The 13033-nt window shown below is 42.6% G+C and overlaps 1 protein-coding gene across 6 annotated transcripts in view; it reads right to left on the bottom strand.

The window, feature by feature from the left end:
• Positions 1 to 13033, bottom strand: part of HSF2BP (heat shock transcription factor 2 binding protein) — a 35652-nt gene that overhangs the window by 2060 nt on the left and 20559 nt on the right. For 4 of the 6 annotated variants that reach the window (XM_050332120.1, XM_050332119.1, XM_050332122.1 and 1 more), the window contains 2 exons: positions 12661 to 12764; positions 3278 to 3996 (listed from right to left, as the gene is read on the bottom strand). In XM_050332120.1, the coding sequence (XP_050188077.1) occupies positions 3788 to 3996; positions 12661 to 12764 (313 nt within the window). In that variant the 3' untranslated portion in view covers positions 3278 to 3787. Of the gene's footprint in view, positions 1 to 3277; positions 3997 to 10601; positions 10771 to 10996; positions 11120 to 12660; positions 12765 to 13033 lie in introns of those variants that run through there. The other 2 variants (XR_007630881.1, XM_050332123.1) reach the window with 2 other exon arrangements.

The following is a 13033-nucleotide window of genomic DNA, read 5'->3' as shown; positions in this document are numbered from 1 at the left end:
TGTGCTTTGCATATCTCTTAACTTGTCGTACAAGCCTTGGGCAGGGGTAACAGAGGAAACAGAGGTTCCTTATTCCCCAGTAAAATTCCTTTCTCCTGCATCCTTGCAGGACTGGAGGCTGTAGGGGAGATGAATCATACGATATTGCAAGACTTGTAAAACCTTATCAATTCTGAAGTCCAATTTGTGCTAATCAGTGCATATCACAAGTGCAAATGATAACTCAAAGGAGCAGTTAAATGAATGGTGCAACCAGCTGAAATTGAACCATCTGAAAAGTTCACCTGTGGCCACAGGACCGAATTTCCACCACTTTCCATTCTTCCTCCTGTTTTTCCTTAAGAAGGACTTACTTCCCTCCCTTAAACAGCCATAACTGGGCAGCTGGTTGCTGTTCCCATCCAAAATCTCTCAGTGCTCTTTGGAGGTGCCAGGCCACTCATGCACAGGGCACAGAGCCACACGGGGAGCTCTGCCTTCACACTGGGCCTTTCTTTCTTTTGCTGAGCTTTTCCAGTTTCTCTTCAGCCAGCTCATAGTCCAGGCCAAACACGGACCTGAGATACCACACAAAGAACTGGTGGGTCAAAACATTACATTACAAACATTACGTTACAAAACATTACAAACTTCTTAAGTTACAGGAAATAAATTTAGGAGATTGTCATTTATTTTCCTTTTGCATCTAATTTATTGCCAGCATCAGATATGAAGAGCCAGTATCTCCCAGGAGCATCAGCATGGGCATAATTTCTGTGCTCTGTATACAGACTGAAAGGAGCCAAGTTCAATTTTTAATCATGCAGATAAAACTTTGAGTAAACCCTTTCTTCTAAGAGTTTACAAAACAGATTTTTCATCTTTTGAGACAGCTCAGCACGTGAGTCAAACTTCGTTTTTGGTTATATGGGTATAAATCTGGAGTAACTGATAATCTCAAAGAACACCAAACTCACATTTTCTCCTTCACTGAAGCTCTGAGATTGTGCAACAGAGGAAACAGCAATGCTAGATTAACTCTGGACTTTGAACACAGCTACTGAAAACAGGGCTTTGCCTGTGTGAACCCCCTTCACTCCTGTGAGATAGTAATGCAGTTAATCAATTACTACGCAGAAAAATCCCAACTTTTCAACAGGATCCAGAAAAAGCAACACTCCAAAGCCGGTGTTTCCCAAAGCACAGGCTGGACTCTTGATTTTAAATGGGTAAAACTTCCTAATGGTCCACAGTTTCAGACTGGAGCAAAGTAAAAGCTGAGATGTACAATGCAGGTGTTGACCAGTCTCTAACTGCAGCAGCCCTTTGCAGTGTTGTGTTGTGTCCTGGGTGCCACCCATTGTTCAAGTTCATGCATAAAGCTTTGACATGCTCTGAGTTTTCAGAGCTTCTGTATCTTTTTTTATTCATAACCTGTCAAAAAAAGATGTCTTTCAGGGGAGAGGGAGATTCAAAGGAGATCTACAGTTATTTAACAGTCTAATTTCTAGCACTAACCAAATGAAGACAAATTAAGCCTTTAAATACTCTTCTCCTCTGAACAGGGATTTCTTGAGCTTATCAGCACACAAGGTAATGGCTCACAGTGCAATCTGGAAGTTGTAATGTCCATCTTATTTCACTAAAACACTTAAATATGAGACATCTTGATGATATTTCAACACTCTGAAATGTTAAGGGTTAACTAGGCTTATTCATGGCTCCTATCCACTCACCTTACTTCAGCACAATTTGACTCCAGTGATGCTTTTTTTCCCCAAACCAAAAAGTATTATGAATTTGCTTCCCTGTAATAACATGTTCCCCCCCCAAATGTTGTCTTTTTTCTTTTCCATAAACTCACATGAAGAATAAAAACCGTAACATTAATTGTGAACTTTTTCTTATTTATCAGTCTTGCATAAGGAAACACCTGATACAGGAAAAAAGACTTTCTCAAGGTCAGTGGATCGTTTGACTCCGAAGAAAGAGTCCTGGCAAGCTACACCTGAAAACAAATTCACCTGGGAGACACTGAAATACTTATCATCAGATCTCAGCAGCTTGCTGGGGAAAAACTGTGGTGTCAGTGGCCCATTCCCACAATTTACTAACCTGGCCATCCACAATGACCCTTGTGTGGATTTGGTTTCAGCTTGGGAAGGGCAGGGAAATTTTGAAGAAATATCTCAAGGCCACAGGACACGAGGTTTCATCAGCTCTTCTGTTCACAGAACTACTTTTTTCTTTTTCTGTTATTTACTGGCTTCCCAAAGTTTGATGAAAGACCTTCGTGAGCAGATAGCAATTAAATGGAAAGTGGATGCCCTTCAGTGTTTCTTAAAATTGAAGACTTTCATGAGTTGATATTCCAGGAAATTACCAATTATCATTTTGATCCCTTTAGGATTAAACGCTAGGAGGATTAACTAGGATAGCAAGATAAGAAAACAAATCCAAAGAAATCATGCTTTACAGAAGATTTAAAGCCTTCCAAAAACCTGCACTTGGTGAGTTCAATGCAGGGCTGAATCAGACACGGCAGAACCCCAAGCAACATGCTCATGTGTGTGAGATCTCTATCTTAATCTTCACCTTACAGCCCCAAATCAGACTGCTACCATCTGCAGCATTAGAGCCAAGTAATTTTAAGCTGATTTGTTACATTTCTGACTCTGAACACTCGTCATTCTGCAAACAGCCTAATGGGAGATGCCCTATACCTTAACTTACACATTTTACACTGGTCTTCCTCCAAAGCTGTCTGTCAGTCACAGTATTTAAATCCTATGTGTTTTCTATGTATTTGAAGTTCACATTGTATTTTGTTAATGCATTGGGTTCCCAGCTGAGGTGCAGTAACTTTAGTATAGAGAAAGGTGCTATCCCAGCACTGCACTTCTTGTTTGCTGTTCCCTTGAACAGCCTCTCCTAACCGGCCATGTTTTTGTCATCACAGAAATGGATGCTATTTTTTTCTTCAAAAAATTGTAAAACTGCACCAATGCCAAGCACACAAGTGTTTGCGTTTACCCCTGGGGTAAGAAAGCTCTACTCAGAGGCTCTAACAAACACCACGGTTGAGAGGGGAAGTGATGCTGCTCACGACAGAGCAGCAGTTCATTTCAGCCTCTTCTCAACACACAACTACCATGGGCAACAGCAATTTATTTCCTTTCTCGGGACTTTTCAAAAACAACAGCTCAGTTTCTAGCATGCCTGGCAGCCACAGACCCGGGTAACTTGCAGTTAAGAGTGACTCTGAATACAACTTTTGAAAGCAGAATCCATCACATGCTACAGAACTTCAGTTTTCTTTTATTAGAATAGAAGAAGAGAGCTGAGAAATAACAACAATAAAACTGGAAGTGGGGTCCATTCTGACACAGAAGAGTTATGAAAGGCAGCATAGTTTTCCTCCCAGTACAATAATTCTTAAGGATGGACCAAAAGGATTTTTATCACTGCCATAAACTATGTATTATCAGTGAATGAGAAGACTATTTTACTCTGTCCAGACAGCAAATAGACAACATAACCTCGACCATTTTGGAAACCCATTATCAACAAAATCCTACTCAAAGAAATTAAGTCTGTCCCATCTCTACCAGATCCCCTAAGATTATATTTGGGCAGCTAAAACTCAACATGTTTTCCCAAGTGTGATTTCAGTTGGGTTACCTAATTTCCGAAAAGGATTTTGTCAGAGCAACTTTAGGCAGTGGCCTTTTTTTTTCAGCCATCTCCAACAACTCTTGCAGCACAAAAATACAGTAGAGACATGAGCAGTTGGTGTCCTAGAGCCCTTCTACGCTTCATACTCAAATATTTTAAGATCTTCAAGTAGTTCTTTTGCAAGCGCTTGCAGATCTGCATTGCGGCTCTTTGACAGGGCAAGGATGCGCTGGAAGGGCAGAGTATCCCTCATCTCGGGGGCTGTCCTGGCCAACACTTCTGGCTCCAGGATCACCGACTGCAGGAGCCTCAGAGCATGAAGGCAAACTTCTGTGTCTGGGTCTAGAAGCAGGAAAGAAAAATATCCAGGGTTTGTTATGAGTCCAAAAAGGCAGCATTAAAAGGTGCCATTCCTCATGACCCACCAGGCAGACAGGGAATAACCCAAGGGTCATAATTCCCAGCTGGCATTTGGCGCTGGCTGGTTGGCTCTAGGAGGAACCTGAAAACATCTTGGTCCTCTCTCAGCAGACTCTGCTCAGCAGTGTTTGGGAGGGAGAGATAACCAGGAACCTTTCCCTTGTTTTTCAGATGTTGAAAATGCTATAAAGCAGGGAATTTATCCACTTGGATTTATCCAGTCAGTACTCAGGATGTACTGCTGGATGGAATCCGATTTAAGAGCAGAACAAGCTATATCCCGTGATTATTCAGACTTAAAAAACAAACAGACCAAGGAATCAAATCTGCAGTAAATCATCAGGCTTTTCTTTCATTCCTTTTTCTGTGAGCCTTTGGATTTCTTCAAAGCTCAATAAAATATTAATCTTCATAAAACTTTTTAGTAACCATGTATCAACCTTCCAAGTGTTTAATTCAGTCTACACAAAATTGAAATGGGTACTGGAGCTAAGCACTGCTGCTCAGGAATGCAGCAAAGACCTTTGACTGACTTAAGCCAGGAAGACGTGTAATAACTCCACTGCTAAGAACACAGGATGCATTTTTAATTAACTGAAACATTACGAGCATTATATTTTAATCATTCACAACAGTCCATTTGCATTTAGTGGTTTACAGCTTTATCAAAAGCACGTGGCAGAAAGACTTCTCTATTCTGCACATTCCAAATGAAAATGTCTAATATATTTTTATGGCTGAAGTAGCTTTTTGCCCCACGTGCCGTGCATTTTTAATGCGTTTTTCATTAGCATACCTAGTCCTCAGCAAGCTTTAGATAAGGCATTGTGCAGAAACGTTGAGAGAATTAATTCGGGTCCCTTTGTGCACAAAATCACCAGAGAGGCCAAAATCTCACTGAAGGAGCACAAATGCAGTGCAGTGATAAACCACACCGCACCGAGGGTGAAGGAAGCATTTGGTGGGCTGAGGTGAGTTCTGTCCTTTCCTGGTTTATTTAATACCTAACACTGGTGACCTGGAAAAGGACTGAGGAGAATAATTCATTAAAGCACAAGGGTTGAAAGCACCCAGGGGGGTAGAGAACAGAATGTGATGGGCAGTGAAGAAGACTATGGCTTTAAGCATTAAACTGACTGCTAAGATGGGGATTTTTAAGTAATTCCCAGTAGCACATGGCTGAAGTACAATATTAAAGATTGTCACATCTGATTTACACCCACAAGGAAGGCACTCTCTCTCTCTTCCTCCATTTTCCATCATAAATGGAAATCACCAACCCCTTAGGAAAGGAATTCTATTTTCTCTTGGCAAACCATCAATAAAACCCCAATGATTAGTGCTGCACACCCCACAGAAGGGGGCACACCCATGGTACAGCCACTCCTATTGCTGACACCCAGGCTGAAGGCTCCAAGGAGTCTCTTTCCATCATCATCTCCAGCATGATGTTACTTTCTGAGTTATAAGCAGCCACAACCCATGGAGAAACGCTGCAGCTCAGCCTCACAGACAGCAACACTTTATGTCCAATTTTCTGGGCAGCAACACTTCAGGGAATCCTTTCAAAAAAAACTTGGGTATGAGTTTTGACTTTCAGATTTATTCTGAACCAATCAAAATATGACTAAAAGCCTCAAATTCATTCTCTCATTCCTTCCATTTTTGTCTCCATGCCTGCCACAGTTTTTCTGGTTTTTAATGCCTATTTTTTTGCCACATATAATGTTCAAACTCTGCACACATCACCTGCCCCCTTTTCTGTACTTAAGATTCTGTGTTTATTCACCAGAAATAGCAGCCCAAATAGGTAAGAAGAAGCTTTGGGGAGTGAAATCTATGTAGTTCATTACAATCTTCCTCCCTGTGACGTTGTTCCTCCATGAAATAAAGCCATTAATAGTTGTAGTAGTTGCAGTACTGCTGGGAAGCTTCATATGTATGAGATGAAAAGAGCTTTTTTTATTAAAACTGTTACAGGCATCGATGTTACTGTTATCTGCAAGTGTTTAAGGGCTGTAGAAAGTAAAGAACTGATCAGGGAAGACGCGTTAGCAGGGGAGCCAACAAAAAAATGAGGGTCTGTAGGAGATCAGGAAATGATTTCCAGCTTGACAAGCAAGGGCATTTTCCAGTAAGAGCAAAGAGGTTCTAGGAAGAACCTCCAGCAGCAGCCAGGGAAGCTCAACGGCTTGAGTCACTCAAATGAAGAACAGATCAGGCACGTGGGCACACAGCAAGGGAAGGAAATGATCGTGCACCAGAGGATGACTTAATACACGTTTAACCTCAGATTGCCATTGTTTTCAATGTATTCTGAGATGTTCCCAGTTAAATAAATACATATGCCTTAAAATACACTCCCTTAGGATTACATGTGGTTTTGAGAATACTACTTATTACGGATAATCATGTTTCCTAAGAGGATTTAAAAAAAAAAAAAAATAAAAAGCAAACCATAGAATCCTTTCTCTTGTCTCCAATATCATTAGGGACTTTTTCTAAAAGCCCTGTCTACAGAGCACTCAGGGAAATGTAAGGAATCTTCATTATTCAGCATTATATTTATCTCAATAACTTCCAGATTTAGTCATTTCTACACTAGCTGAGTAACATTTTGTTTGTACAAGATCAAAAAAAAAAAAAAAAGAAAAAAAAAGAAAATCCTTTTAGCTGTAATCAAATCACTGCATCACATCCTCCCAACGACCAACACACACATCTCCAGTTAAAATTTCAAAACTATAACCGTTATTTCTGGGGAAGAGGGGGAGAAATCGAGCTGCTTGCCTCAGCCAGGGATGATCACAAGCCTGCCACCACCATAAGATGCTGATGTAATTTTACCAAGGTGTTGAAACTGCTGGAGTTTGCTGACGTCCTGCCGGCTGCCAGCTCTACCCTTTGATGTCACTGGCTGTCGCTCACTGACAAAAGCAACCAGAGAGCGTGGCCAGATTTCAGTCACATCTGTCATTAGCGCCCAGCTCTCAGCTGAACCCTTCCCCGCAGCAGGGTTTAGGTAATGGTATTACATCAGTGCTGAACAGCTTATCCACGGTTGGCTCTGAGCTGCGTGAACTCAATTCACACGTGGCCACACCGCTCCCTGGCCACCTGAACGCGAGATCTGCTGCCAGCAGGCTGTTTACAGATACGTCTGTGCTCGGGAGCAGAGGAGTTCACAGGGCCAAGTGCATGGTCCTGCACATGGGTCAGGGCGATCTCCATCACAAATACAGGCTGGGGGATGAATGGATTGAGAGCAGCCCTGAGGAGAAGGACTTGGGGGTGCTTGGTGGATGAGGGACTGGACATGCCCCAGGCATGTGCACTGGCAGCCCAGAAACCGGTGGTGTCCTGGGCTGCATCCAAAGCAGTGTGGGCAGCAGGTGAGGGGAGGATTCTGCCCCTCTGCTCTGTCCTCTGTCCTCATGAGACCCCACCTGCAGTGCTGCATCCAGCTCTGGGATCCCCAAAATAAGGAGGATGTAGACTTGTTGAAGTGAGACCAGAGGAGGGACACAAAGCTGAAGAGAGGGCTGGAGCACCTCTGCTATGAAGACAGGTTGAGCTGGGGCTGTTGAGCCTGGAGAAGAGAAGGCTCTGTGGAGACCTTAGAGCCCCTCCCAGCACCTAAACGGGCTACAAGAGAGCTGGAGAAGGACTTTGTACAAGGGCATGTAGTGATAGGACAAGGGGCAATGGCTTCAAACTGGAAGAGGGTAGGGTTAGATTAAACATTAGGAAGAAATTCTTCACTGTGTATGTGGTAAGGCACTGGTACAGGTTGCTCAGAGAAGCTGTGGATGGCCCATCCCTGGAAGTGTTCAAGGCCAGGCTGGATGGGGCTCTGAGCAACCTGGTCTAGGTGGAAGGTGTCCCTGCCACGGCAGGGAGGTTGGAACTGGGTGTTCTTTAAGGTCCCTTCCAGTTCAAACCATTCTGTGATTTTACAATTTCCAAAGCTTCCCACTACTGCTGTAGGTGTCATTCAACACATTTACTGTCTGATTCCAGCAGGAAGGGGGATCTGCCGCTCAGCCTTTCTTTTTTATGAGCCTGTCAGACTTATCTGTGTTCACAGGGACAGCCAGGGCCATGGCTTCCCCCAGTTAACATCCCTCTGCTTTGCCAATGCTGAAGCAGCACCTGCAGCAGCAGAGAGTTTTCCAGGCATTTCTGTACTGCTGATAGGCCTGAGGAGATAAGAAATGCTGCTGTAAAGATGCTCTGTGGGGAAGGAGCAGGGAGAACACCGTGGCAGAAAAATAACAGACTGAGCTTTGCTGCTGCAACTCCTACAGACACAAATGCCCTTTCCCTCTGCAAAATATTTGCCCCAGCTCGTGTGTGACAGCTGGGTTTCCTGCAGTCTCCTCCCTGGCCAGGTGGCTGCTCTCACGTGGAGTTCAGCTACCAAGCATTCCCCTCTCTCCTGTAAGGACAGCCACTCTGCACCCAGCTGGAGCTCCATCCAGGCAAGCAGCTGAGTATGGCAAAGTGTGAGTATGGAAAAGGACAAGCATTCAGTGAGACTCCCCCTGGCCTCTCCTCCAGCCTCCCAGCTCCCCGTGGCTCAGGGCCTTCCTGCGTCAGAGCTGACATCTTCACATTTACTAAAAGGGATGTGATCTTAAAGGGCAAGAAGGGCAATCCCCTTCTTAAGATTCATTGCATAGTCTGAAGGGTAGGAAAGTGTTGAGCACTTGAAAGACTGGTAACCTGAGGTTTTGATTTATGAACCAAAATTTGTTTTAATACAGACAACAGTTTATAAATATGAGGGTTCTGTTTGTCCAGATGTCTTTGAAATAACATGCTGCCATGCAAATAGCCTGAATTTTCGAAAACTCTCACAGCCATAACAAATTCAGGCAGAAGAGCAAGGCATTAGAAACCTTCAGGGTTAGTCATGGAAAGCAAATATTGAAGGGTGCAGGCAGCAAAGTGAGAATGTGCTTTATACAAGAATTTATAATGCTTGTATTATAATCATTAGCAAGGAATTTGGATAAACAAGGTTAGATTTCCATGTGGAACTGTGGTGGAGGAAACTGAAGGGCAGGATCTAAAATTAGTCATGCTCCTCTTTTTGTCTCCCTTTAATGAAGTACCTGGAGTAATTTCCCAGCTACAGACCAGAAATGTCACTGACATAGTGACTCTGAATTCCACACTTTCCCATGTATCTGAAAATTTTTGAAACTGCATTCAAAGAAAAGGAAAGTGGGAATAAAACAAAATAAAGATGCACAACAACTAAAAAAAACACAACCAACAAAAAACACCCACCCAAACAAAGAGAAGAGCCTAGACTCCTTTTCTCCAGCACTCATTTGTTGGCAGATGTTCTGCAAGATCAAAAATGAAAAACATAAATCTAGTCTTTCTGATTAATACCTGAGCTGACTGTTTCTTCTTATTCTTCAAAAGATCTTTGGCAGAGAAAAGTCCCAATCTACCTCTTTGGGAATTACAGGATGGAAGTCTTATTGCATCTATAGATGGAAAGCACCAGAAAGAAAACGCTGCCAAATCCCAGATGAATTTCTACCCAAAATGATAAAGCTTCTTTTTCAGTTGCTGAGGACAGGGCTTCTTTAAATCTGAAAGTTATGTGAAACCCTCAGCCAAGACATCAACACAGGGACAGCAGCTGATGGAAGAAACTAAAGCTGCCTGTTTTCTCCAAGATGGGAACAGCTGCTCTGCAGACAAATGGTGCTCCATGAGGAGAGAACTCTGTTGATCCCACAAGCTGCTCCACGGACAGAAATCTGAGTCATCATTCATGTGTTTTATGCTGGCACCAGGCTGGGAAGATGTAGGTAGGCATAGCTGATACCTACACAGAGGATATTCTTCAGTGATCAGTGTTGCTTATTAAAGGGTGCCCGTCTTTTAGACAGTTTTAAAAAGGCAGGGAAAAAACAGAAGAAAAAGATAGCCCACCTCATAAAGTGCTAAAACTACAGAGACCTGCATTACCTTCAAAAAGTGTGTAAAACCTTTGGTTTTCTTCTGTGATCAGCACAGCCTCCAGCAGAAAGAGCTATTAAGGATTCTTGTTAGTGAACACGAAGCCATACCAGCTCATCCAAAATTTCCAAAGACAGTAGGACAGTTTGCTGTTAACATTCTTACTCCACTAGAAGCCTTTATTAGATTTTTAACTCCTTTCTCCTCAATCCATGTATTCAACATCAAGGCACGTGTCTGTCTCTTCAAAAAGCCTGCAAGACAACTTGAATCAAATCCCTCTTTGCTTCAGACACAACATGGGGAAATAAAGAATATCGAGTCAATTATTTGCTCTCTCCACTCAATGGGAAGGACATTCTTCTTTGGGGGACAAGGATGGGCAGAGTCTGAGAATTCAGAGAAGGAATTTGAGGGATTTATCAGCTGCTTACAAGGAAATGGTAGAAAAATGGGTCTGATGTATCTGCTGAGGTCACAGATACTTGTAGATTGATGATGGAAAAGCAAACAGGATGGTTCTCTGGAAATGAAAAAAAAAAATCAGAGGATGATTTCTGGGGCCTCTCTTAGTGGGAATGCTGATAAAAGCGTACAAAACTGTGGAAAGCTGAGTCATCTCATAAGCCTTAATCAAAGCACTCTTTGAAGAAGCTTCCTGCAGGCAGGCAGCACGTACAGGATACTCTGCCAGCACAGTGTAGAGCTCTGCTCCTGCATGGAAAAAACAAGATCTTATGCTCTAGCAGCTCCAGGTGTTTATAAGCTGAATCATGGCCAGCGGAGGCTGAAGATGCTGGCCAGGGAAACAAGACTGGGGGAGGAAGCTACTGAATTTTTCAAGTTGAAGCATTCAGAAATAGCTTAATTGTAGAGAAAGCTACAGAGATCCCACACAAAATGATGGGAACAAGACTGGGTCTTGGATCTGACCTCTTACCTGATATACAAACTAATCACTTCTCTCTCCCTTGACAGTAAGCAGACTTCCTCCAAAGTTAGGAATCTGAGCCAGCAGAAGTGGTTTATCTGAGAATCTCCCTCCTTTGCTGTAACTGGAGAACTTTATTATCAAAAAGTGAAGGAATTAGCCGTGCTTGTCCTTCCTTTCTACAACCCAGTCATACCCAATTAACACTTCCAAATTGCAGAGAAGCCTTTCCATTTCTTATTTCCATCAGTAGCTGCAAATTAATTACAACTGTGCCCCAATTTTCATCCTGTTGTGTGACCTAGGAGCCCTTTTCAGACAACTGACTGCATCAAACGATTATCTTCTTTGTTTCATCACAACATTTAGAAGGGCATGTTTAGGAACTCAGACAGGATTCTGGAACGTGTTTTGGATTGGTATTTTTTAATAGAACAGCTTGTGTATATATTGGCCAATGTGTAGTAAAAGGAAAACCTGGAGTAACTTATGTTAAATTTCTCAGCACAGCTGAACAAAGGACCACGTATCTGATGTTCTCTGAGGATACCATTTTTCTCAAAATATATTTAAAAATTCTATAGAACTGGTGTTTTCCCTTACAAGGATTACTTAATTTCCTGAGACCTCAGAAGAGACAGCCTGTGGCATTCCACAGCAGGAAATTATTTGATAAAAAGCAAGAGTAGCTACATTTTCTGTAAAACAGTTACGGGAACTGTGAGCAATACAAGTAGCTTCCACTTTACCAACCCAAACCAAAGCTTTTCCAAAACTTCAGTATCAAAATAATTTCTTCAAAAAGCAGATGCAACCTCTCTCATTCCAGCTTGCTGTTAGTGTTTTACCAGTTGCATTTTAGCAGGGTTTTGCATTGCAGCACAGAAGGACAATCAACCTCCCCAGTCCTACAAACTGCACCAGAATCTTCCCACAAAAAACTGAGAAAACCAAGACAGAGCAACTCCAGCAGCAGTTCCTGGGCAGGAGAGTGTCACAGCTCTGTCCTCACTGCTGTCCTTGCTGTCCCTCATGAGCTGTACACACACTGGCAACGTCAGTCCCTGCTGGCTCCTACTCAGGATTTCCAGAGCAGAGCCTGGATGTCACTCACATACCCGACAGAGGCAACACGAGCCCTTGACGTCCTTCAAGTCCTGCACTGGCCAAAGACAGCTGGGAATAGCACTCAAGCCCTGCAGACCCAAATCCTGTGAGAGCACAAGGCCTCTCTTCAGCTCAAAAAGGGTCACTTTTGCAAGGGGTCAGTGTAATTACAGAGTTGGTTTCTTTCCCCAAAATGTGTACATTTTGTTTTGTTATATGGTAGTGAGCTGACACGTTGTTTCACCTCAGGGTTTATTTCAAAGTTGGTACGTGAAGATACAGGTGACTTCGTTTTTTTTTTAAATCCACTTCATCAAATTTCTCCGTTCCCTATTTTTTGATTCTACCACCCACAAATTATAGATGGAATATCACATACAATGCCAAAAATTCTGTGGGAAGTGCACACCTCCCTCCAGCTATTTGCCCTTTTTGTTTACTTTTAATCTGTCACGAGCTAATCAGGTTACAGACATATACATTTCTGGTTTGTTATTTGCAACACCCATTGCAAATCTACGAAATCCTGAAGGTCACAATTTAAAAAGGTTTTTAGAGCAACTTACCATTCAACAGCCACCAAAGCAAGGGAATAAAACCTGGACTTTCACTGATGTACTTCAAGCCTTTCAAGTTGATGCTCACATTGTAAAGTGACATTAGCATTAGCCTAGAATTGAAAGAAAAAAGATGTGAGGACCTGTGATGTCTTTGCATGTTTTAGCATCTTTTGCCACTTGTGTCGGGCATCTACTGATGCAGAAGCCCAGGCTATTAATTTTTATTTTGGAAAAAGAGACAAGTCTCAAATTATATATCAGCAATATATATATGTGCTTGTTTCTACTGTTTCTACTGTTAAATCACGTATTCCAAACACATGAAAAAATATGCTTTTCACACAGCCCCTGCAGCTCTTGGCTCCCAGAACACAAGCCC

Source organism: Myiozetetes cayanensis, unplaced genomic scaffold (assembly GCF_022539395.1).
Source record: "Myiozetetes cayanensis isolate MyiCay16 unplaced genomic scaffold, myiCay2020 scf5-8, whole genome shotgun sequence".
Classification (NCBI taxonomy): domain Eukaryota; kingdom Metazoa; phylum Chordata; class Aves; order Passeriformes; family Tyrannidae; genus Myiozetetes; species Myiozetetes cayanensis.
This window is presented reverse-complemented; position numbering and strand designations above follow the sequence as displayed.